Below are 26,698 nucleotides of genomic sequence, written 5' to 3' on the forward strand. Positions count from 1 at the left end.
GCAGCAGTATCTCTTCCCATTGCTGTGTTGTCCCTTATCCAAACAATCCAGAATAAGGTTTGGAAAGTTTGGTTTTTTTCACGTGAGGATCACTGGCTAATTACATGATGAACTGTTGGAGAGAGCCAGACAGCCTGGGGGTTGCAAACAGGACAAAGATCCTCTGCTCCCAGAGCCAAACCAAACTCAAGCTAGGTTAAAGGAAATGAAGTTCTCACTGTCTGTCTCATAGTGGATGACAAGGACACAAGAGTCCTGTGTTAGTCCCTTGTAGATAGGTAATCACTGCACAGAAACCACACGATGTGATTCCCAATAACTGGTCCCTTTGCCAGCAGTCCCAGTGAAGAACATTCCCCACCTGGAATGCTCCACTAGCATTAAACTGACAAAAGTTCAAAAAGACAAGTCAAACACCCTGAAGAGAGAGGGACACTGGCTAATAAAATCCTGTTTAAAAGGGCAAAGAACAGCTAAACATGGCAAGGACGTTCCCAGGCTCTGAAGACCTCTGCCTTGTCTCTCAGCACTACCCTTGCCTTAGTATTTCCAACAGGCAAGAGATGCCAGCACCGACCTGAACATAGGTTTTTGTTCCTACATTTGCAGGAAGAGGGAATTATATTCTTAGGGACAAAATCTGTGTTATCTGTGCAGATGATGGGAGAAGTTAAGAGACAGAGACGAGAGTAATGTTAGCCTTTAAACTATGCTTATTTAACTGCTGTGCAAACACTAACTTGACGTTCCTCACATCAGCCCTGACGAGAGGCAGGTATAGACAGCTGCCATTTCATAGAGGCACACACATGAGTTGTTCAAAGACACACACAGATGCCAGATACATAAGGAAGATGCAAATATGAGAGTTCCTACCTCCCACTACCTAAAACGGTGTTCTGTCCTGTGCTCTCCTGACTTAGGAAGGCTCGAGTCTTTTCCCAGGAACAAAACCAACACGTTAATTAAAGGAGACTTCCAGGTAGGAGAAAAAAGCTGACACATGAAGTTGTGACTCCAGGGAGCATTTATGCCCATCCTTCATCTTTAACTCTCATAATTCAATACACACAAACTTCATCAATGCACCATTTGTACTGTTGAGATGGAAGGCAATGCACTCAAGTACAAGGCTATGTACTTCAGTACAAACTGAATGCAAGTAAACTTAAATCCAGCTTGAAAGGTTTTCATTAGTAGCAGGAAAAAGCATTATTGCTGCTTTGCTTGCCAGCTCAGCTCCCTCATCTTTAACCAGTCTATCTTTTCCTTTGCCTTCCCAAAGAGTGCTTAGGATAGGTTAGGATTGCATGTAACAGTGCACTACCTGTTTACTACTACTTCAAGACCATGTGAAACACTTGCTCAGCAGCCAGACAGCCCTCAGTAAGGAAGAGAAAGAATTTTACTTCTTAGTTCATGGCATGCCATTTGTCAAACTGTCCTTTTACTTTCCAGGCTGAGATCAAACAAGGTTTTCATTAGACTTAAGTCTCCTAAGATCATCAGCAGGAGTTCCACATGAGAAGCTTTTATTTCTTTTTTATTAGTTAATGCATTCTGGAATGGAATGGAAAGGAATGGCAAAAGAAAGCCCACTTTCTCTTATCATAAAATATATAGTGCCTCTGATTCTGAGTGAGATATTGTAAGTGTGGTGCTTTGGAAACCTTCAGATACTTACAGCTTCAACAGCTTTCAATCCAGTCTTTATGTTGTTGACTTCCTTCTCCAGCTCTACCAGGCTGCACAGGAGACAGACACAGGGCAGACAAAACAAAAAGAGCAGTGTTACACAGGAATACAGGAACTGTGCGGCAGAACAGACCATTGGCCCATCACGTCTGGTATCCAGCCTCTGGCAGCAGCCATGCCAGATGATTAGAAATGAGGGGAGGGGATCTGTCAATGCTCTGTGCTGCTCTTTGTATGAGATGTAAGATGAGGCAGACCCTGCTTGCCTGTGGTCACACTGAAGACGGGGATTTTCCTGGGAAGAAGATGGAGGGTTGCCCTCAGAACATCTGGCCTGTGAGACGACCCTGACCCTCCAGCAAGGAGCGTATGGCATATGGCCAGCTTGCAATAATCCACTGACACATACACAAGGACCCCATCTTTAGCACACACATTGCTGGGATCTCAGATTATCTCTACATATGATTCTTGAACCACTTAACTACTAAATCCCACTAGCACTATATTTACATGTCATTTTTGTTTTTCTCACAGTCCAAACATTGTTTTTTCCATCTGCATTTCTACCACACAGTAGTCCTTGCAAGCTTACATTGTAACTGAGCATATAACCCCACTGTTCATGTTAATACATGTTTCCCTAGACACAAGTGTTGTACTGAATATCTGCTCATCATATACAAAAAAAGAGTTTTTTTCTAGGACTTGCATGAAAAAAAATACTTTTCATTTCCAGGTAACTGATAATCATTATGTTAACAGAAATCAGTGGGAACTAGCAATAACACTGGACTTACTTGACTTTTGCTGCTTCTGGAAGATGCTGCAACTCAGACTGAATATCTAGGATATCTGGATAGTTCTTTTCAAAGATCATAATTAAGTAGTGCAACAGTGTAATGTTCCTAAAAGCAAAAAAAAAAAAAAAAAAGAGGTGAAATGAGAAAGAATACAGTCATGAGAAGGAAAAGGATGGTAGAAGGATTGTGACAGATCAGCGAAAAACATTTGGGTAGGAAATGTGCTTGAATGAACAATACAAATGAAATATCAGCAGTTAGCAGCTCTGTTATTGAAAGAAAAGTATCACAGACTGCAATGAAAATGAATTAGCCCTTTATGAATTATCCTTCCTAAAACCTCAGGCGATATATTGTGCCTTGATTTATTCTGGAAACACCAGCATGCTTCCCTCCATCTGTTTAGATGCTGTAGAAGAAAATTTTGTAAGACAGTATAGTATTTGTCCCCAGATGCTTCAGAGAATTAACAACTAATAGTATTAAAGTGACATTAACTTGCAAGGGAGAAGTGAGTTGTTCTCAGCAGGAACATGGAAAAAGCCTGAGTTAACTAGGAAGAGGAAAAGGTTCCTGAAGATTAAAGAAGCTGCAAAGGAAACTCCTATAGTAATGAAACAGCCATACCTATGAGTAGTGGTCAGGCTCACTACTGCAAAAGCGATGGCAGCTCAAGTAGGGGTAGGCAGAAATGAGATGCATGAGAGGTGCAGGAGAAGGTTTAAGAAAATTTGTAAAGTAAATGATGAATTTTGCATAAGTGAATTTTGCATGTAGAGAGAACAGCCAGCCATAACAGCTACTTGAGGTGGGTGTTATGTGGTTAACTGACAGGTAAGACAGCAGATGGCCACTGCTTCACACAGACTAGAGTCTGCGAGCTGGGAACTGGTGAGAGAACAGAATCTGCACAGGACATTTAATATATGGAAAATAAAGCCAACCTACATTAAGGCAAAAAAATGGTCAACACTAGCTACGCAAGTGTTAGCCTTGGAATATGGAAAGGACATAGTGGTCATCAAAACAGAGCTCTGTTAGCTCAAACTCTATTAGGTAGGGATGAATTTCCCATGGCTTCTTACTGCCATTATTCATTCTGTCACAGTCTGAAGTCATTTCCCCACAACCATGGCCTCAGCAAGTCAAGGAAGGTGTGAGTTAGTATGAACCAGGATAGGAGATCTCCAAGGAAAACCTTAGTGCTGCTGAAGCCCAAGAGTGGTATTGTCTCCCAGTCACAGTTGGATTAATTTCTAGAACCAGTATGGGGATGTGGGGCAAAACGTAGGGTAGCACTATAAAGACCTGCAGCCCATGTCCATAAACAGTAAGCTCCACCTTCCCAGAAACAGCTTACCTAGATACAACCAGGCCTAGTCTCTGGGAACTATGCCTTGTGTTTCCCTTATTGGTGTAGGTAGAGAGTCAGCTTATGACAGTCTTGCATTGGAAACATATGCCATATTTCACAGGAGACATAAAACTGTGGTCAGTTTTTTGTGTTTTCTTTTTTGCAGAATTATAGCCATAAAACTTTGGTAGAAAGGGCAAATTCCATAGAAATCGTCCTCCCCTCAAACTTATTTTAGTTATTTGCGAAATACTACATTTTGTCATCTTTGCATAGTGTTGCAGAAACACAATCCAACAACAGATGTGCATTATCCAAAGAAACAGCAGAATTTGAGTGCTGTGTTAATAGCTGGTCTTAACTGCTGCAGAATGTTTTGGAGTGGAAAACACTACTTAAATGCCAAATAAGACATTATTTTAAATAGTCTACAAAGCTAAAAACACACAAACCCCACTATCATTTCTAAGATAAGAGATTCAGCAGCAGAGCATTTATGGCCTTCTAGCCTACCTGTCTATGCTGGATTTGGTGTCTGCAATTTTGTTCAGGCTGGAGACTTTGAAGCCATATGCGCTTCCCCTTTGGCCCTTGTTCATGTAGTTCCCAAAGGCCAGAACTACCTCCAGGAGTTGCCTCAAACGCTTGCTTCGGATGAGTTCTTTGGATGCCAGAAGAATGGCTTAAAGGAAAAAAAAGAAAGAAAAAAAAAAAAGGAACAGCTTAATACACAGTGGCTGTTTTTAACATACTTTGTCCCATAATTTGAAGCACACTAAAATGCCCATCTATCACCCAGCAAATACTGCAATACAGTCTGTGTGTGCACTGTCCTTCCTGCACCCGCATGCCCAGAATCAGGACAACTGGAAGGAAGATGCACCACATCCAGTCTGTAGGATGTTCCTCTGAACCCAGGAGCAAGGCTCTTCTGGACCTCACACTCTAACAACACAGCCAGCAAGAACAAGGGGAAGGCCTGAGTTTCTCTGAAAATGCAGAATAGCATACATTCACCTCTTCTCTGTGATAACCATGGGTGTGGCACAGAAGCCACACAACCCCCCCTCCTTTTAAATTACATGTTCCCAGAATACCACCCTCCTGTCCCATGGAAGGGGAAGGTGCAAGGACTCAGGGGTGAGAAGGGAAGGCTGACCTGCACAGAAAGGCCATGAAAGCTTTTGGCAGCTCAGCACAGCCTGATAGCACACTGTCACATCTGTCATGTCACATTTACACTGTAGCAATCATGAAACTGACTTTATTAAGTCAAAGGGTGCAAGAAGAGTATCTGACAGAATTTGTTCCTCAGCACATGACATGCCTTGGACTCAGTGGCTCTACAACCACAGCTCACATGTAAAAGCACCTCCGTTGAAGACAAGCCTCTCTTGACCTTCCCTGCCCCTTTACCCAACTCTTAGTGAAAGCTTTAACCATACCTTCCACTTTCGGCTTCGCTTCTGCCAGTCTCTCTGGAAACTTCTTCTTAAAGAATAATGCTTGCAGCCGCTGCTGATAGTGGTCAATCCTGCATGAAGGGTAGAGGAAAGCCGGCACTGAACTGGAACTGTATTTTGAAGCCCAGGGTCAGTATGCTGCCTACATAAATCCTATGCATGGGATTATGGACATAGTTCAAACGCCTAACACTGCATAATCATCCTTGTTATGAAAATGGAGGACCTCAAGGCATGCTTGGATCACAACCGAAAATGAACTGGAAGAACTCCCATTACTCTCAAAATATGAGAGTCATAGGAGATGCCAGCAGCATCTCAATTAGCAGAACAAGATGCTAATCCTGATCAGGATTGTAGCGAACTTGGAACAAGAAAGAAGGTCAGAGGATGAGGAGATGGGATAGCTGAATGGAAGAAGGGATCTACATGAAATCCTGACCCAGGGTTACACTACATCTGATAGTTGGAACTGAATTACTATTTATGTGAACAGGTTTAGGCAGAGGAGGCAGATTTCTGCTTGTCATCAGAAGACTGGTTCTTACATGACAGCACGGAGAGTGCTTATCTTCAGTAAAAAGTTTGTGTAATGAACGGAAATATTTGTAACATTCGTGAGCTTTTGGCAAATGCAGGGTATAATGCTGCCTCACAATCTCTCGCACATTCCCCCTCAGTGCCAGATGATCCATTTTCAATAACAATTACAGCTCCTTCCAAGAAGGCCTCAGTGCACTTTCCCATAATGTATCAAACAGACCTGCTCATTTCAAAGAGGAAACGATCTGCCCGGGCCATGCGCTCGATTTCGTGTTTATGCTCCTCCAACAGGTCAGTGTCGCTCTTTTCAGGAACAAACTTCAGCAGCTGGAGTGGCAGATACAAACCAAACACTGAGATGAGAGCTCCAAGGAAAAGGAGAGAGGGACAGAGAGGCACAAATAAAAACCCCCATGGAGAGAGGGCCTTCAGATTTCTCTGCTACCATGGGGAAGCATTACATTGACTCAGCTGTGTGATCGTAACTTCAAAAAAGTGCTACAAAACCGACCTTTTTTAAACCTTTGTGTGCTGTTCTGTCTTTATCCCTCACTGACCACATTAGATTAATTTTTAATTCTATGGGGAATTTCCCATTTCTAAATCCTAAAGGCCAAGTGCTACAGCAAGTTACCCAAGCAGAAGTACAGAAAGAACTTTGATTCCTGCAGCATTACTCGGAGTTTAGATTGGTGCGAGAACAGGATGTGTCCCATTCAGCGTGAAGTACCCATCGTGCCTATCCTGGAGTAAACACAAAGCCTCATCTATCTCCCTCTTGGGTCTGCCCTACTCTGCCGAAATAATAGACAATAACCAACTGACTGGATATGTGTCTGACACTGGCTGCTATTCATATGCTGACCTTAAAAGCTCATATTTTGACAGATTTTTGTCATATCTGGTGGTAGTTGTGTTTTAGTATGATTATAACTATTGCCATGCACACAGTCTCAGCGTATACCCACAAAACGTGCTCATAAGGCTCTTTGCTGTTTGCCATTTTTTGATATTTTATTCTACTCCCGAGAAATGCAACATTCAAAGGTGTGGAGCATCAGAAGCTTGCAGTGACTTCTAGAGCAGCTGTGAGCATTCAGATAGCATGACAAGTAAGCTATAAATTTCCAAAATGGAAAAGCTTTTTGTACACAATTAAATACTGTGACTGCACACAGAGAAGGAATCACATTTATCAGGCAGTTCAGAATTATAACATTTTGCACACTCCTAAGGAACTTCATTATATGCAACTTTGGTCAAAGCATCATATTTCACCCTCTATAAATGAGGAAGGTAGGGAAATGGTGGTTTAATTTTTTTTTTTTTCCCCCCACAAACTATGCAGTGAACCAAGTGCAGGCAGCAGAAGCCTCTGATTCATTTTCTAACCATTCTAGTAAGAATGTGAGATCCCTTCTGCTCCTGGGTCTCACCATTGACCTACATAGGCTGGTTCATGACATTTCCCAATCAAAAAGTTGCATGCTGAGAAAGGAGATTAAGAAAAAGAAAAAACAACAACAACAACAACAACAACAACAACAAAAAACCCACACAAAAAAACCAAACCAAACCAAAAATAATCAACAGTATAAAGAAGAGATGGAAAAATTGTGGGAAAGTCACAAGTGAGAAGAGGGGATGTAAAACAAAACCTCATACCAACTCTAATCATACATACTTTGCATCAAGAAGAGAAAACTGTTATGAAGTCAGCCTCATACAAATAGAGTTACATGAGAAAGGTATATCTGACAACATCAGGAAAAATATTCTTCTCATGCTCCCATATGCAGCTCTGCTAACATGATAGGGCCAAATTCAAATCTGTAGACATGCATCCGCTTTAGGTGAAAAAAAGGCAGTGAAGGACTTAAAAATGAGATGTATCTGACTGTAATCTTCCTCACCTGCTCAAGCATGTCTTTTGCTAGGTCTTCTTGTTCATCCATCTTCAAGATTGCTTGTCTGATTTCTTCATTAGACAGCTTCAGCCTTTCAACAGTATCAACATTGTAGCATTAGTGCAAAGCTGAAATGACTCTGACAATTCACAAAGTAGGAAACCTGAAAAGCTGCACTAAAAAGGCACAAAAGAACCATAGGAAGCTCTACTATGAAGCTGCTATTCTAGAGTATTCAGTAAGATGAACAAATCAGTTTCAAACGTCGAGATTTTAGAGGTCATACATTTTTATCCTCTTCAACTAATCAAACACACATCAAAAACTAGATGGTGATGAAGGACAATCAAGTTCTGAAGCTTCCAGCTTCCCCCATTTCAGATAGCTCCCTCATCAAGTTCTCTTGCTGTAGTAAAAACTCTCAAATCCATGTGACTTGTGATTGTGAATCCATGTGACAGCCCAGCCTGTGAGTATCATAGTATCTCCCAGAGTAATAAGTAACAGGACTGACCTTTACCTTACAGATCTGAGAAAAGCGTTTATTGGAAGAAGACTGGTTGTGCTAGGTAAGATCACACTGTCAGCAGTCACAGCTGAAGAAGGAATTGACAATATCTACCTATTGATGTTTCATATCCAACATGAAAAACCTCTGAAAACAAATGTTTATTAATATTATCTCAGGCATTACAACACACTCTCCTTCCCACCTACTCCTGTCCATCTGTGTGCAACAAGTAGGGCCCATCAGTTACAATAAAACACAGAATCAATAAAAAAATATGTCAAGGTGTCCACTTGAAATCTGAGGCAGACCAGGAGGAGTCAAATTTGTGATTATTGAGAGGTTGTTTGATAGTTTACGTGAAATGAACCTGGTGGTTTTCAGTGCAGATGTCCATGAAGAAATACACAACTGACAAACTCTACACCACCATCCCCAACCCATGACACCCTCATCAGTCATTTCAGAAGACTAGAGGAGGACCAAATGAACCATAACAGAAAGGCTATCCACAAGAAAATCTCAATTTTTTTACTGAAACAGGAAAGGGTGAAAAGAAATATTTGAAGAGTGAAGGCTGTAGTCTCCATGGGCCTTCTATGATCAATATAATTAATTAAGAGCAGAAAGAGAAAATACAAATATAAATGAGAGACAGGCTGATGCATGAGGCAGAATGTTTTTGTCTTCAGTGCAAAGAAATTCCATGTTGAAATGTCACATTGCTATTGCCATTTGAATAGAATCATATTTTTAGAATAGCATAAAAGCAAAACAAAGAGCTTTATTTTTACAGACAGGAAATATTACTAAATCTAAGAAACTTAAAACATTTTAATATTGCCCAACATAACCAGCAGCTGGAAACTAGAATATGAATCAGCAGACATTCAAAAGCTTTTAAATATCACACCTCTGAACTAATTGCTTTCACTCTTTTCCTAACTGGTTATCATATCTGCTTTGGACAAGGAGGGCAAACTGATACCAGTTAAGTAAGATAAAGCTATTGAATTTCCAGAAAAACGACATAATTGGGCCAGGCTTGGATGAGGTATAAGGATTAGAAGTTTTACAATTAAAAGTTTGGAAACTTTTTACTTTAGGTCATCAGTTTGGCTCGAGATCAAAACAAACCGCAGTACATGGGGTTCTGCATAAAGCTCTACAGTCTCAATCAGAAAACTGAAGGGTTTCTTTTGGCTTCAATAATCAAGAATTGTAAAGTCCTTGGTTGTGTGACCCTGAACTGATCAAGCCCTGTGACCACATGATGGCTGTGAAGCCTCTTGGTGGGTGTGGGCCTGGTTCCTAGCAGACACATATACACATGCCCAGACAACTCGGTGCCTGCAGTTTTTGAAGTGCTACATTTTGCTGGTTATTTTTCATTTAGAGAGAACGTTTACATTTTCCAGAATCTGGAGTCTGCAGATGAGTTGTGCCTTATGACACAGGCATGAAGTCCACCACAGAGGATACAATAAGCCAACCCATGAACACCAGGGTGTTTTTGTTTTTTTGTTTTGGTTTGGTTTTTTTGTTTTGTTTTGTTTTTGTTTTGTGGGGGTTTTTTTTGTTTGTTTTTGTTTTTGTTGCTACTTTCACTGAAGATAAAAAAAATGAGGGCAAGTTTCATGTTTTTTCCACTAAAATAACTGGAGCGTTTACTACACTGACCACCCCATTACACAGTGCAAGTACCTCTGTGTGTGTTTTGGGATGCAGTAAACAGGACCAAATAGACAGGTCTGACGTACTTCAACACCACAGAAGGTGTAGTGCATATTATTGCTGATTTTGTTGTTCTGTCCAGGAGCCCAAAAACCTCAGAATCCAAGCTCCTCTGTTTGCTGCCATTCATCAGCACTAAATACACTTGAAAACATCTTCTGTTAAAAAATAATTGAAAGCCCCAGGGACAGACAGTTGTGTAAACACTTTCATTTCTTGGATGTTTCTGTGCCCTGCCATCAGCAGAAAAACATCTGGCTTGAATGGTTTAGCCCACAGTAGAGAGAAGCAGAAACCTTGCCAGCCCCCTGTAGAGAAGCAGTTTAACTTAGTCACTTACAGGCCTCTAACGGGGTCAGGATACCTGCAGGTGGGTAGCCTCAATTATTACCAATCCAATTACAAATACAAAAGGATTTATGGCAAAACAATCTTACTCTTCCAAAGTAGTCTTGTTCCTCTTCTGGAGCAGGATGCATGTCTAGAGCTGTAAGCACCAAATGCACAAAACAAGGATCTTTCCACTTAAAAAATTGGCTGAATAAGTGGCCAAAGAATTGTTAATCAAGTGCTTCTTCTTGTATTTTCAAAACTCATGCCTAGCCATGCAGTAGATCTTTAAGATGTACAGTGGTAATGTGAAACAGATGTGCTGTTTTTAAACAGAAACAGGTGAACTGATTAAAGAGGAACCTAAAGCAGATGCGTAAAATCTTTCCATTTAGAACAGAATAGAGGCATCCCTCGGAGCCTAAAACTCCTCCGGGACAGACAGCAAATTAAAGTGGAATTATGGCCCAAAAATTTACACTACAGAAATTACATTTCAGTATCTATTGGAAAGTCTGCAATGACTTTCTTCCAAGCTCTGCAGATCCAGGCACTCTTCCCCCAGCTGCTGAAGACAACTCAATTCAGAACAGCATATGATTTAAGCTGTATTCTTTCTCCCTTATGCTTCACCAAATCAGGCATCCAGGCATCAGAACTTGGGGAGTAAATGTGACCAGAAGAAAACACAGTGCCTCTTTCCTCGGCTGCTGCACATTCGTTCATAGCACAGATACTGGCTGTTTTTGTTCAACAGCAGCATGACTGGTCAGATGAGGAAGGAAAAGGATCTTTACTGAGAATACTCCCTCCTTTTTCCCTCACCCATACATCTGGTGGCAGCATATGGAAGTCCAACTGCTTGAGTCATCTTCAAGAAATGTCAAAGCTCAACAAGTACCACATAACTCCTGATATGGTACTTAGCCTGCCTCCCTCTATCCCCTCCGGCTTCATAAATAATCTCTATTGACTCTGCAGAGTAATTCATCACTAATCTCCCCAGGACACCTCGGCTGATTTAACACCAGCTTCACATACAGACATCAAGTGGTTTATTGTTTCGTCCTTTTGGAGAAAGCCAGCAGCTTGATTCTAAACATGCCTGGGAGACATGTTGCAGTTTTACATCAGCTTCCCTTACAGACATCCAGTGCTCACTCAGTTTTTCTCCTCAAATATACTAATTGATTTAGCTCACAGTAACCTCCTCCTTTCACTCCTCCCCCCCATGGATCAAAGCAGAATACTTGCTGCTCATTAACAATCTCTCCCCCCGTCCAGAGGAAAAAGTGAGTTATTTCATGGCCTTGTTCCTTGGATTTGTTTAGATTTCAAGAAAGAAGCATGGTTGCCTGCTATCAGAGAACCTGGTGTTTCATTGCAGCTCCCATACCACAAGCATCACAATCCCACTCTTCCTTTTACCTTAGAGAAGGGGACTAATTATCCTGTATCAAGGCAATTTTCTAATTCAAACTGAAATGAACCGTAGTGTTTCCAAAAGATGCCAGCAGTTGTAGTTGTGACAGTGAGAGACACTCACTGATACTTAGCTGCATTCGAAGGCCAGTTTATATAGCTCACCTCAATCTTAGCTTTTACTGACTGCAGACTTCTCCATCTCCACAACTCGTTTCGCACAGGCTACTTGTCAATTCACTCCCAAACTCTGTGGCTGGGACATAAGCCTTCTCTGGCTCCTGAGCTCTCCTGAGGCTCTTTACAACTGCCAAGCTGCAGGCTGTTAAATACCTATGTTTTGGGAATAGTCATTATCACTACCCCATAAAGGCAGGAAAGGGAGATGTTTCCCCACTCTCAGAAGCGGCATTCAGGAGTCAGGCAGGTCTAACTGTGTATTCACCCAGAAGACAGAAAGGTGCAGCCACTCTTCACATCTTCTTATCTCAGCTGCCAACTCATCTCATCAGTGAAGAAGACAATGGCTTAATCTTTTGGGGACAACAATTGGGAAATTTTACCAGTTACATCTTGCAACATTGTATCAACGTGTCGTGAAAAAAAATCCAGAGTATTTCACAGAGCAAGACAGTAAGAGGTATATGTTTTAGACATGTTCTGCAAGAACATTTAAAGATATGGTACAACAAAAAGACTAGAGCAGCAGAAATACTACCTATTACTAAAGTAACAGAGGCAGAGAGGAGTCATACTGATGATAAAGGTTGGAGAAATTTCCAGCTGCTAGGTGAAAACAGGGAAACACGGGGACCTGGGAAGACTCTTCTGACAGTAAATCTCCAGCCTGGTAGAAACTGAAGACATCAGAAAATTCAAGATGGATAGGAGATTTCCAGTGTGACAGAAATAACTGTATGTTGGAAACACCATTAAGAAAGCCAGAATTGAAGCTGGTAGGCACCTGGACTCACATCAGACAGATGATTCCATGACCTGGTTGAATCATGGTCTACTGGAAATACAGTGGGATAAACTCATCTCGTGCCTATGCAAACCTTTACAGCTGTCTTATGGGACAGAGCTTCATTTTGGACCCATCAGACCCTATTAAACAAGGACAATTACATCCTTCCACTGCAGGAAAACAGAAAGATGCTGCTATCAAGTAGTTTAAATAGAGCTTTTTAAATGAAAATAGAGGTGAGAGTGGGGAGGAAGGCTTACAAATCTGTTATCTGTCAGCAGAAATCAGCTAACAATTCAATTTTCATGTCTTTTCAGTCTACCATGCCCCAGTCTCTCTGCAAAAGAAAGCAAGAGACATCTATTTCTCACTCTAGCTAGGTTTTGGCTTGTTGGACCATATGAAATATGAGCTCTGCCTGACCCCTTCTAACACAGTGTTAGTAAAACAAAAACATTTGAGTAGTAGAGGGAAAGAAAACCCAACCCATGCAGCTATTTTACTTTAAAGGGCAAGACAGTTTAGTGTAAACAAAGGGGGAATAAACTACAGGGATATATGCACAGTAAGATTCAATTGGAAACAGCTGTTGGCAGATACTGTGGCAACCTGAAAACTGGAGCTGCAGCTCAGGGTTGCACAAACTCTCTTTGTTTGTCACCAGTTTTAAACCCCCTCTTGTTGCACATGTGCACACACCCTCATGTACACGAGTAAGGTGCACTGCAGGAGCAGCAAGGGCATGGCAGCCACCAGAGGTTATTTGTCTGATAGTGTCTCTCCTTCAGCATTTAACCTAAAGGAGGAAGAAGCAGAGTAAGGAAAAAAAGTGCAAAGGGGTTGTAAAACCCTTTAAATTATTGTCCGCAGCCAATCCTCCCAATTGATGTCTTTAATAATAGAACCATATAAGCACAAAGAACAGAAAAAGGCATGAATGTAGAGGTGCCATTTTAGTGCTCAAATATTTTTTTCTTTTCCAGTTGCATTTAAAAGGGAAGTTTGCAGAGGAATAGCAGTCCTGGACCAAGTCGTAAGATATTTCTGATATCCTGAGGCAACACTCTCTGTTGCAAACATTAAATGATCAAGCCAGTGACAGCTCTGGTGACTGGTGTTTCCCATAGTGCAGCACAGTGAAGTTAACAGAGCACAGCACAAACTGGCAACCTCAGTCTCCAGATCTCTATTACCCACATTAGGCCTGCTAACAGTAAGGCCAGGATATTTCCTAGTGGAGAAGCTAACAGTCACAAAACACAGCTTGTTGCCTTTTTATTGAGTCCAGACTAACAGCTTGAGGTAGACTGGCTTCATGGTAAACCTGGAGAGAACACATGCCATGTACCCTGAAGTGCAAGGTTCATGCTTCAATGCCATTTTGCTGGAGGTAGCAGAAAGGAAGACAAACCACAGAGACTGTCTTTTCTCTCTCTCACTGTTTAGAGATGATTCCTCTCAGGTAAGAATGGGCCAGACTTGCACAGCAGAAGAGGTGAATGGTGAAAAACATGCGCTTCTGCCATCCACACTGCTTTTATTTTGGAAATAGAAAATTTTTACAAATAAATATCTAGTGTCATACCAAGTCATGGGCCACCTTCCTGGATCCTCCTTAGCCCAGCCACCTGCACACATTATGTTACCACTTCTAGGAAATGTTCCACATGCTTACATGAGTTAATCTGAACCCCAGACACAACCTTAGCAGGTCTGTCAAACAGCATGAAAATCCTGTTGCCCCTATGCCTCCTCATTCCTCTGCCCCAGCCTGCAGTCAGCTGCCAACACCAGCAAAGATATATGTTGGCAACATCTGCAGGGAGAGAAATGTAAGCCTGCCCTCATGGCTGGTTTGGATAGTGGGGGTCCTGCTGACATGCTGGCTAACGCCACAAAAGTAGCATAATGAGAGCCTCCATGGGTTTCACTAAGCAATGGAAAGAACTCACTCCAGTCCTGGTGGTCTGGCTGCAAGTTTGCTTTTAACTGTTAGCTTGCTAGAGCAAACAAGCAATCACATCCATATGGACTTGCATTTTCTACTGATCAATAAAACAGTTTCATTGCTCAATTTTGCCACAGCTTTCCCAGGTTCTCTCTCCAGGCCTGTTGTCCCTTCTCTGATAGGAAAGGCAACTTTCTCAGGTGGATCAGTGTCTGCACAAGTTTGATATTTAGTGACAGACATCCAGCACAGTACTCATCTTGGTAGAAAGACATGAAAAGTGTACAGAGGGCCCTAATGTCACAACATTTTAAGATATTAGTCATTGCAGGAGCATGCAAAGGCAACTCCTGTCTTGCAAAACCTAATTTATGAATAAAAGACCTAACTCTTGAATATATATTCTTACATTTACCACTCTTCTTACCAAGAGTCAAAAATGACAAAGATGAATGTCACTCTCAGCTCTGTTATATTAAAGGGAGATGCTAAGAGCAACATTTAGAAAGAAACATACGGAACAGAGACAAATGATGTACACAGAGCTGGGAGACACATCACACAGAGTTAAGTGCAAGCACTGTCCGAGAGCTGCTTTCATCTGCCTAGAAGTACTGATGGTTTTCTAGTGATGAGTCTTCAGATACATCCTGCTATCTGTTCAATACAGAAAACGCATGTATGCATATGCTTATGAAGTCAGTTAACACTTCAAAGAGAAGTGCTTTTCTGACACTGCAAGAGAGGTTTCTCTGAAGATCTGCAGGTATTAGACAGCAGGTCTAGTTGGGAAAAGAAACATGTCCATTTGTTTAATTCCATCCCCTCTTGCCTCTGCATTGACCGTGGCATACTCTGTGAGCTTAGCACACTTACTTGGAAAGAAGAATGACACAATTCTGTGCCCTCCGGCCGTCAATCACAGAGAGCTCTTTCACCTTTCTTGTGGAGAGGTAAAGGTCTTCTGTTGAACCCATCTCTTTCTGCATGTAATTGAAAAGGGAGGGAAAACAATCAGCTTTATGTTTCTCACTCAAGACTGATAGACTTCACTGAGTGTAATTAGTAAAACCCATCCCACCCTGGGAAAATCCACCCACACAGCGAGAAAAGGAGACAAGAAGGGCAGGAAACATGTAGTTAGGCCTTCTATTAATAGACAAAGAGAAGTCACTCATTACCACCTACGAGATCATCTTTGATTCCAAATACTGGACCTGATTCTGACCTGCTAGATTAACTCTACCAACTGTTATTATGTTAATGTGCAAAACTGACATGACAGGAAAATCAGGCACATTATCGTAAAGCCCACTGGTGTCACAGCATATAATTCAGCAGATGCCTCTTGCAGGGACTACACAGCATTTTTGAAAGGCTGCAGCACAATCAGGAAAAATCCTGCCATCATCTCTTAAGGCTGCCACTGGATCAGTCCAATCCATATTATATGGGAGATAAAAACAGTAGGTCAATATGGCATTTATCTTACTAAATGTGTCTTATCAAATGGTCAACATCTAGCCTTTCTTTTTTAAAAATTATGTAATACCTTTGATCACACAGAAACCACCCTTTTTCAAAGTTCTTTGTATATCCCCATTTCCAAAGTGATCATCCAAATAAAATTAAAAAAAAAAGGAAAATTCCCATCCAAAATTTTTGTTACAGCACACAGAGACACAGAGAGAAACTATTTGCAAACCCAGTCTGACCATCCAGAAGTCTCTGTTTCCTTGTCCTGCCTACACACCAGAGCCATGGGATTTGTTTCACTTCTGCATATTGGCTTTCTGTAGTTACTTCGAGTATCTTTTAACACCATTCCTTAAAGGGAAGTAGAGGTAATATCAAAAGGTTTTAATCCTGGATAATAGCTCTTCAGTTAAACAACAAAGAAGAGGGAATTCTCAACAGGATAGTTTTTGTTTTCCCTGCTAACTGCTGCTGGAACCTCTTCAAAATGCCTTTCCACATTATACATACTGTCATGTCTTGAGATTTGCAGATTTACCAGTATAATCTTCGAATAAACCCATTAAATTAGCAACGTGACATCTTTCTTAGGACACAACAGCAAGCATGCCGTGTCAGATCAAAAGGTCCATCAAGCCCAGTATCCTGTTCCTGAGAGTGGTCAACAGCAGAAACCCAGGGAAAGGTGTAAGATCATGGCAAGCCCACAGTGGTGCATCCCAGAATCACTCCCAGGACTCAAGGTTCTGCAGCTCAGGGCTTACTTATATCGGCGTGACTAATCCACTCCAAGAAATTTTGACACCCAAATATTTGAGAGTTAAATGTTAATCATAGATTCATATTGCTAGTTGTCATTTGAGCTCTTGGTACAAAAGCTGTGTTGCTCCTGGATGTATAAAGGGTTCATACAACCACATCCAAATGTGCTACAGTAAGCCACCACCAGTACCAAGTGGCATTTATAAGCAGGTACAATGCCTTAGTTGAAGATGCGCACATGATAGTTCTGCTGAATGTGCCCAAACTGTCTAGCTTGGCAGAAAAAAATTACAACATTAGTCGATACATCAAATAGTGTCTCTAGAAAAGGAAAAACTGAGCATTAAGCAAGTTGGTTATTTCTAAGAGAATAGCTAACAATACCAAGAAGCATGGGACCTCAGTATAATACGGTATGTAGAGATGTTGAAGTTTTCCTGAGTTTCCTCGGTTTGTGGGGAGGAAGACAAGGAAACAGGGAGATAGGCAGCTGTTGAAGGCAAGAAAGGTATTTTTGGTGCATGCTCTTGTTTTGAAAGCTTCACTGTCCCTCACTAGCTAAAGTTTGCAGACAAGCACACCTGGTTAGTGCTGACCAGCACCCATCCCAAGGGAAAAAACAAATTATTTCAGGGTTTGGCTGCATATGCGGGGTGGGAGTTTGGACAGCTTCCCCTAAAGAAATGCAGCAGTGATTGGTATAGTTGTCACCATGCCATTTCCAATTCCCCAACCCACAAAGTTCAACACAGATGAGTAACTTGAACTACTTAGACTCCTTGTGACCACGTAGTGGGCTAGTCTCATCTAAAAATGTATTCCCTTCAACTCATATTGAGGAGAGAGATATTTATAGATACTTGGAGCTGTGTGTAAACAAAAGCAGATGAAGCCTCAGGTTTTACCGAAGCCAGATTGCAAGCTTAGCTAAAAGAAAACAGATTGCATATGGACTATCTGCATTTTCTTAGACACAGAAAAAGAGGAGCAAGGGGGCAGTAGTGACTAGCTTTTGTGAGACAGGTCAAGCACACAAACAAGACTAGCTGGAGCTGTTGCCAACCTGACAGACAAGATCCCTAAGTTTTATCCCATCATTCTTTACCAACTTTACCAACTGGCATAACATTATGTTATATGCTTCAAAGGGTATTTCAGATTTGAGATTTTGATTGCAAATTCAAAAATCAACTAATATTTCAGTGCTGTGATGACTAGACATGTGGAATGTGTTCATCATATTGCTGCCCTGTTTCAGATGCAGTTTGTTTTTGGTTAGCTGCAGAACTTGTGGTCTGGTACCACAGCAGTACTTTAGGTTCTAGTAATTATCAACACTTTAGGGAACAACTTTTACCATATTGACTTGTTTCATGGTGTACTTTGCCATGATAAAAGCCAGTAAATAGCCCAGAGCTGAGTATTAGACTCAGTGGCAGAGGTCCCAACCACACTTTCCAAATACAGCTCCCTGAGCACTCATGGTGAGGACCACTTTCTTCTGAGGGCACCGGAGACGCCTGTGATGATATCTAAATAAGCCTGTTCTAAAAGTGTTGCTCTTCCAAAGGTATTGCCAAGAGTTTTGCTTAAGATGATGAGAGGTGGCCAGTTTGAAGACATGTGGGCAGCCTGTTATCTCTGCTGCATCTAAACACCATTTCAGTCTTTCCCTGAACTTTCTGAGTGTTTCAGCTGTCCGAAATGAAGTAAGTTTTCCTCCAGTCTAACCCTTTTGCTCCTCAGCTGGCACAAATCCTTCAGCGCACCCAAAGTGCCTTCTGGTTCTACAGAAAGGAAGATTTTCTTTGTCAGAAACCCTGTGGCTAGTGAATATGCATGTAGACTTCAGTACTGTCCAAAGCAGATGGACCACAGATAGGAACGGTGGGAGTGAAGGTTCCCTGACAGACCCTTTTGTTTTCCACTAGGAAGACTAGTACTTTGGGTAAGGAAGAGTTCACATTCACGTTCTACTTTGCCCCTGGTCTTTTTCTCACAGAAAATGGGACTACAGACACCAGCAGAAACCACAGTGCGGTTATAGTTCAGTGAAAGAACAGGAACTACTTCCTATCACAGAGCTAATACAACTAAAGGAATTTTTTTTACTACCTTCCCCACCCAGAAAGCAGATGTGCAGGGGCATATGAAAGAGTAGCATGAGTCATGACCCCATAAGGGCATAGTGCAGGACTTCACCTTCCCACACACTGGGAGAGGATCAGGAGGCAGACAGTGATACTCACCTGCTTACAGGAGGAGGGGTTAGTTAGCAGGTCCTATAAGGCAGCAGCCCCAGATAACAAAGAAGGAAACATGCCAAAAATTAGTCACAGAGAAAGATATCAAGTTTAACAGGGCAGTTGAATTTAGATACACACTGTTTTCTAAGAGAATAAAATGCTTAGCAAGTAACACTGGCCCACATGGTTCAAAGGTATTTCAGCATTTCTTTGCATATTTTAAATCAGCAGATGTTGGGGAACTAAGAGTTCTAGGTCTTTTCTGAAAAGAATAAATTCAGTCTGCAAAGCATAAATCTCTTAGGTCTTGAAACATTAACTGGGATAATGCTTAAATACCTATATGAATCTAGTCTGAAGCCTTATTGATAGAACGGGCAAGGTTAAATCTTGAGGGTCAGTTCTCCTCTCCTGAAGCACAAGCACAGTTTGCCATCATTAGTAACAACTTATTTCAATGGAACATTATACCCTTTAGCAACCTATAGCCAAGTGTTTTAAAAACACTCTGTAACCACCAAAAGAAGTCTGACAGCACTACTGATAGCACTACTAATAGATACCAACTATTTCTCAACGTATTCCATACTCCAGCAAAACACCAGATATACTGAACCAAAAGGTCACTATTGCATAGTAAGATTGGAGCAAGGTCAAAAGAAAAGTGTAAGAATTCTTGGTCCAACATTCTGTACACTGGACAATTCTGCTTTCTCTCATGGCTATCAAAAACAATACACTGGGCTTGAGAGAGGAGAAGAGGCCCTTTGTCATTAAAAAAATAAAGAAGAAAGAAAAGCTGTTCAATGTAAATGAAACTGGAAAAAATATGAAGATCATGTTAATAACAGCAAAGAAAGAAACGTCTTTATCTCTATTCATTCAACATTTCAGATGCAAAAGAGCAGGGCTTTGCATTGACATTTTTCTTTACAGACATTTGGATAAAGTTTAAAAGTCACAAACCCAGGGTAAACACATACTTGGCCAGAGTGGAGTATTTACACAATTAAAAGAGGAGGAAAGGCTAAGTGTGAAACAACTGGAAAAGTTCTCGTAAGATTTTGATTCAAGAGCAATTTTGGTTGCCTGATCTTTAAGAAACAAAAAAAAAAAAAAAAAAGAGGAGGGGGGGAAAAATTGACAAGGACTTGTAAGATTGGAATCCGACTCACACTGGAGTGAGTATGGATGAAAAAGCAAGTATCAAGTAAAGTAATAACAATGGAATATTTAAGAGGGAAAAAAAACAAAACAAAAACAAACAAACAAACAAAAAAAACCCACACACACAAAAAAAACCAAAACAAAACAAAAGAAAAAACAAAAACCTAAACCCTCAACAAAAGCTGGAAGAGCAGCTATACACTAAATATACAAAATTAAAAGTAACTTACAAAAGTGATACTCTATTGTCTTGAACCACTGCCATGAAGTGTGTTTAATGAGGATGGAAGAGACCTGTTTTGAGACCCATGGAGGTCACTCCGAGATGATGTCTCCATTCCAGTGGGCAGGGGTAAGGCTCAGGTTAGTTTATGGTTGAATAAACCACACTGCTTCTCAGTGATTGGTAACAGAGCCATAAATATTAAAATTCTACCTGAGAGCAGGCAGACGAGGACAGCTTTGGCTTTGCATTTGAGGACTCAAAGGAAAAAAAGGCTTTGCAAGGTCATTTCTAGCGAGGAAGCTGCAATGTTTGTTCCTGAAACATTGGAATGGCACCTTGATGCTGCAACGGCTATTCATGTGCAGAGGTGACAGTTTGGCTACTCGCAAGACAACTTGGAGCTCACCACCATAGCTAAGCTGTTGGCACAGGATCTAAATTCAGTCTCATAACAGCACTGAAGTTTCATGTGAAGTTTCTTTCCCTCTGTGACCTAAGTTCTTGTTTCAGGGAATGAGAGGAAAGAGAGATGAACCGACTGAAACAGCAACAGCTATTTGCAGGAGCAGAATGAGAAATGAAATCTCATCATGTGAGGGGTATCGTTACATTCTTCACAGTTCAAGTTGGGATACTTATCTAAGCGGCTGTGAGCTAGTAAATCAGAAGACTTATTCATGATTTTTATCAGATTAGATAGAAAAAATGAAAGAGAGAAAGGAACAGATGGAAAGTCCAAAGACAAGGGGTTTGTTTGTTAATTTTAAGGTACTGAATAAGTTAATTACAATGACAATGAAGTAATCATCACTGTAAGGCTTAATCATAAAGGCTGTTTATGGCAGTCATGTGTATGTTTTTTCCTAAAATTCAGAGCAATAATACAGTTCTATAGAGTACAAAAGACTGAATTTCTCCAAACATGTTCCAAAAGCAAAGGAAAGCTGGAGAAGTTCATGGCGTGCAAGTAAAATCCCTCTCCTGCTAAATTTCATTCAGCAAAGATGGACAACTTGAAGGTGACTTGCTTTTCAGCAAAAAGAGGAGGGGGGAAAAAGACATTCTAATAAATGGCTGCTTTTAAAGTATGCTCTTTGTGTTATAATCTGTAATTCAGACAGTTTCTGTCACCTAGCCAGTTGGGTTGGTTAGCTGCTTAAGTAAAAACAGACCAAGTGAAAGACAGATAATTCGGGCACCTTGCTCATTGCTCAGGCAACTACAGACTTTTTCTCTGAAAGAATGGGAGAAATAGAAAGATGGATATCAAGCATGAATGTAAAGCTCAGGAGTTTCTGGAAGTCAGTGGCTGCTGAGATGAAATAGAGCATTACCTGTTGGGAGCTGTTGTCTCTGAGGGCTGCCCATTAGTATGGAGTATGTTGACAACATACTCCACCCCATACGTCCTCCCCACTTCTTTTGGTCTTATGATTTTTTGAGCAGTGTAGAGTAGCAAATGATGCAGCCTGACTCCAGGTGGACAAGGGTCCAGATCACTGTCACGTGTTCTTTCCTTCTCCAGAAATTTAAGGAAGACAAGGTGTGGAAGAGTTCGCCCCTACCTGGTGTCTCTGATACGCAGAGAACATCTTTTCAAAATCTTCTAGATCCAGCACCTTGAATGCCTTCAAATCATCAATCTCATTCCAAATTGTGCCAGGAATCCTCTCCTGAAAGAAAAAGTCATCTTTTAATGAGATAGCAAAAGCTTTAAGCTAAGAACATCCAGTCTCATTTGAACAGATCATTCTCTCCTGCTCACTGACCATGTTCCTGTGTACTACTCCTGTCATTTTAGAAAGCATGCTTTGTTTCAAGAGTCAAAGGAGAAAAAAACAAAAACCAAACAAACAAGCAAACAAACAAAAAAAAACCCACGTTGTGTGCTTTTTGGATTTTTTTAAACATACTGAGTGTTTTGTATTTTTCATCACAGCAATCCTCTGATGAAAGGACACATTCCAAGACTAACAGACCGCATCTCAAGCAATATCCATGATTCCACAGTATGTTTCCTTTCACGGGTGGCCATCTGTCTAACTCAAATGATTACGGTCATGCTGAAAGAAGTGTTACCATCATGAGGACAAAGCTTAGGAAGTGCACTGATGCATGACAATCCCCAGTCACATCTTCCCTTCTGCAGCTTTTGCCAGGTTCTGTTGTAAACCCCAAAGGGTGTGTGGTTTTCATTCTGCCTGCCTGTGAAAGTAGTTTAAGACTTTATTTTATTTGACTTTTAAGGCTCTGAGTCTTGGAAGTCTAATTGTTTCCTACTACACGATCCCTGTCTACATGAGTTCTTTGTTGACTCAGATAGACACAGACTATACACAGATCTCTGAAGGAGCATCATCCACACAACTGGAAATGTTCACAGTCCATGTGACGCATTATCCTGAATGCCATGGAATGCTAGCTGTCTGGCAGATGATCAGCATGGAAGGAGATAGGCATAGACTCCTCCTCCAACTTTGCTGTCCACCAGTCCTGGACCAAATAAGCTCTCGTAGCACATGAATTAGCTAATCAGCAGTTATCCAAAACTAGGAGAAAGCCTTGGGCTCTCCTGCTGACATTCTCAGGACAGATGTCCTTGTTGACAAAGAAGACATAAAGAGTGATCTACCTTCACCTTCCTACTGACCATTAAGGTGCATGCTGTGTGGTACAAGTTTTTGGCAACTACCCATTCAGAAAATGAAAACCTGCTCTTCACACCTAACAACACTGCCTTTCAGTTCATTTAGTTAATGAATTGTACATTTATTTTACTTTATTAACTGGAAAACTAAGGAAGGCATTGATTAAAAAGAAATATAAATGGACAGAAGGTACTGTAAAGAGACCTAAGCAAACCCCAGGAGATGAAGAGCCAGCAGAACACTGATGCAGAGAAAGCCAGGAACACCAAGTAATAACAACGAGACCCTGACAGAGGATCCAGCTCCAAAGTACCCAACTTGTACCTACACAGGAAAGCACGTTAACACTTCATTATTGGAACTAATTAGGAACAGGCTCTACTTCCTGTTCACAGTCTTCAAAGGAATGAGGCAAATGTGCTAAGCCACAAGGCTCAAGGAGCAAGGAAAAACACCTGATGTGAGCATGAAATGAGGGGAGAAATAAAAGTGTGAAGTGTTCTGGAGGGAATTCTTGGCAAGGCAGACACTGTGGAGGAAAACCAACACCCTTTCTCCAGAGGCAGCATGTGAGTGCCTGAGGGCAAGGAGAGGTTTCTGCAGTGCTATTTACAGTAAGACCATATACTACACGGGAGCAGCACTCATCCCTGAACAGGTTCACTAATACCATTATATTGTTCCTTGCAATCAGCGTGGTTCTTCTTTCTAGAGTAGGAAAAACATCATGACCCTGTGACTGTAACACGACAAACGAGCTTGGGAGGCTCATCTCAACCAAAGGAATAGGAGACAAAGTTAATTTTCATTTTATCCTAGCCCTGGACTCTACAGCCAGTCCTAGCCAGAAGTATCCAGGCAGAGCATTCATTCTCATTCAATTTCCAGGCCGGTTTTATAAACCTTGAATTATAAATCCTGAGGGATGCATTTGAAAAGCAGAGCAGTTCTCCAAGTTCCTCACTATTTCAGACTGTCCCATCAAACACTGAAATGCAATAATATTTCTTGACAGGAGCCAGTGGAACATGACTTCAGGAGCAGTCCTTTGAGTTGTCACTGGGATGAAGCCCTGACAACACCAGAAAGCTATAAGCTGCATTTGACAAAAGGCTGTTACTCAGGAGACAGATATGAGTCTTGCCCATCTACCTGTCCATCTGCAAAACTCCCAGTGGGTCTGAAGTTTCCCCATAAATAGCAAGAAAAGTGAAAACGTGCTACAGAATGGGCTAGTCTGAATGAATTTCAGAGGTGCCAGAACAGGCAGTTCTGAGACACATGAAGGGATCACAGAGAGTAATTCTTATTCATACTTTCCCAGAAAAACAACTCAAGGAAGTAAAAATGATTCTCATTTCAAATCAGATTCATTTTAAGACCCAGACTGAGTCTAGTCCTGTACAGGATGGTTTGTATGCTACTTGTAGCAGAAAGAGAAATGTCAAAGCGGCACCCATTGCACAAACAGAACTTTGACCCAGGAAACAGTTTTAGTACTTAAAATCCAAATGAGCTAATCCAGTCAAAGAAAAAAACAAGGCAGGCAGAGGTATAAACAAGCTTTGTTACACAAAACACTTGCCATGGGGCTGTCCTTTCTATTTCTACCCTAAGTTCTGCCTTTGAAAACTCATGTTGCTGCCAGATAATTTCCTAAACTGAGCTCTGCTACTCAGTTACGGATTAACTGGCTGATAGTTCCTTGTCATCAGTCAGAGAGACTGAGTGTTTTAAGAGAAACAGACTTGCATAATGTGGTCGCTACGATAAATGATTTCCTCACCACCATAAAAAATACTTATGGTCCCTAAATAGCAATTTAAAAATAAAGTAAATTCTTTCCTCCTGCTTTCCTTCTTCTGTCTCCTATCCAAAAAAAAAAAAAAAGGAAAGAGGTCACTTCATCTGTAACATGCTTTTCTTCCCATATTTCCATATTTGGTTTTATTTATTTATTCATTCTGCAAGTCTTTCAAGATCTGTGGTTCCTCTGCTTTGCAAAGTCTTAGGCCCCTTTGAGAAGCAAATCCTATGAACTACATTTCCCAGAGGTCTATGGCAAAATGGCAGCACATAGTGCATAAGGAAACATCTGATTACCAGAACAAATATTGGCAAGGCATTTGCTCCATCAAGCTGAGTCTTTGTTATGTTGCATTTCACAATTCGTTCACTGTGGCTGCTGTAGTTATGTCACTCCACCTTTGCAATGAAGCCAAATTTGCTGAGAGACTTACCAAGATCAGAGAATAATAGACTTTCAGTGAGCTACAAATCCTATCAAGCTGTCCTCTGCTACATCTAACAGATGATTTTATTTACCCTGAAAAAGAGTGATATTCTGCAAGCCACCGAAGTCTATCATGCCTCAACAACCTGACAGCACCAGTGAAAACTTTCAGGACTTTGGGAAAGCCTTTCATTTGTCCTGCACGTCCAGAGAAACCACAGCAACTATGAGTGTTCTGTAAATACCACAGCAAGCAATCCTGCTTATTAGTAGGTTAATACCAGTAAAATACTAACCATCAGAAAAGTGAACCAACTTAAAATTTCCATTCATAATTCTATTATTAATCTGAATAAGGGACATGAACAGAATGCATTTTTCAAATTTCTCTCTTGATATCAGATTATTTCCTCAGTGTAAGAAAAATCCACTTTGATCAAATTGTATTTCTGGCATGTTTGTTAACTCGGACAGCTATTTTACTTCACTGTAGCACTAGGCACCACCAAGGCTATTATGAGTATCTTCACACTGAGATTTTGTAGAAATCTTTCCATTAATTTTGAATCTCTGGCAGCAGTCCTGGGGCATTGTTTGACATGATCCTCAGGCTGCATTTAGGAAGAAAGTTCCAGAAATCAGAACCATCAATAACTTTACAGAGACTTAAAAAAAAAAAATAGTGTCAGAAAGGATATATTCTGTTTATGTGATTGTTTGGTTTTTTTTTGAGGGGGGTTGTTGGTGTGTGTTTTTGTTGTTGTTGTTTTTAAATTCTATGTGGTATACCTTTCTTCTGAGACAATTTCACCCAGGTCTAGTCAGGGCTGGCTAAAGAAAGCCCCTTTCAGATCATTGACTAGAGTTGTTACCAGCCTAACTCTTAATGGGAAAAGCTTCTTCTCCAGCCATGAGATAACAAGCAGTGCAGCCGAACATTTGGATTTACTCTAATAACTTAAAAAAAAAAAGTTAATATTTATTAAAGAGGCAATTATATTAATGCATTCTTCCAGTGTGCTTGAAACTAGTCCATCATTGGGATTAACCATAAATGTCTGGTCCCTGTTTGACCTTGGGTGTTGTGTAAAATTCCAAGTGGGAGAGCAAACTCCACTTGCTGTCCAGAAACAAAGAAAGGAATCTTTCCAGGACATTACAGTGGTTACATTGCAATATCTTTTTCTTAAAAACCAGAGATCCTTGGCACCAACACTATTGTAGTGCTGTATGAATGGAATTCACAGACTATGCTACACTGCTGCA

General features: G+C 41.0%; 1 protein-coding gene across 5 annotated transcripts in view; it reads right to left on the bottom strand.

Annotated features, from left to right (window-relative positions):
* The window catches only part of DAAM2 (dishevelled associated activator of morphogenesis 2), a 214,598-nt gene that overhangs the window by 19,157 nt on the left and 168,743 nt on the right, over positions 1-26,698 (bottom strand). For 4 of the 5 annotated variants that reach the window (XM_065833150.2, XM_065833147.2, XM_065833151.2 and 1 more), the window contains 9 exons: positions 22,117-22,224; positions 19,162-19,194; positions 15,551-15,657; positions 7,772-7,856; positions 6,079-6,185; positions 5,298-5,386; positions 4,366-4,534; positions 2,496-2,603; positions 1,685-1,745 (listed from right to left, as the gene is read on the bottom strand). In XM_065833150.2, the coding sequence (XP_065689222.1) occupies positions 1,685-1,745; positions 2,496-2,603; positions 4,366-4,534; positions 5,298-5,386; positions 6,079-6,185; positions 7,772-7,856; positions 15,551-15,657; positions 19,162-19,194; positions 22,117-22,224 (867 nt within the window). The remainder of the gene's footprint in view (positions 1-1,684; positions 1,746-2,495; positions 2,604-4,365; positions 4,535-5,297; positions 5,387-6,078; positions 6,186-7,771; positions 7,857-15,550; positions 15,658-19,161; positions 19,195-22,116; positions 22,225-26,698) is intronic. The other variant, XM_065833153.2, reaches the window with a different exon arrangement.

The sequence above is a fragment of the Patagioenas fasciata genome, chromosome 3 (genome assembly GCF_037038585.1).
Source record: "Patagioenas fasciata isolate bPatFas1 chromosome 3, bPatFas1.hap1, whole genome shotgun sequence".
NCBI classification, from domain to species: Eukaryota; Metazoa; Chordata; class Aves; order Columbiformes; family Columbidae; genus Patagioenas; species Patagioenas fasciata.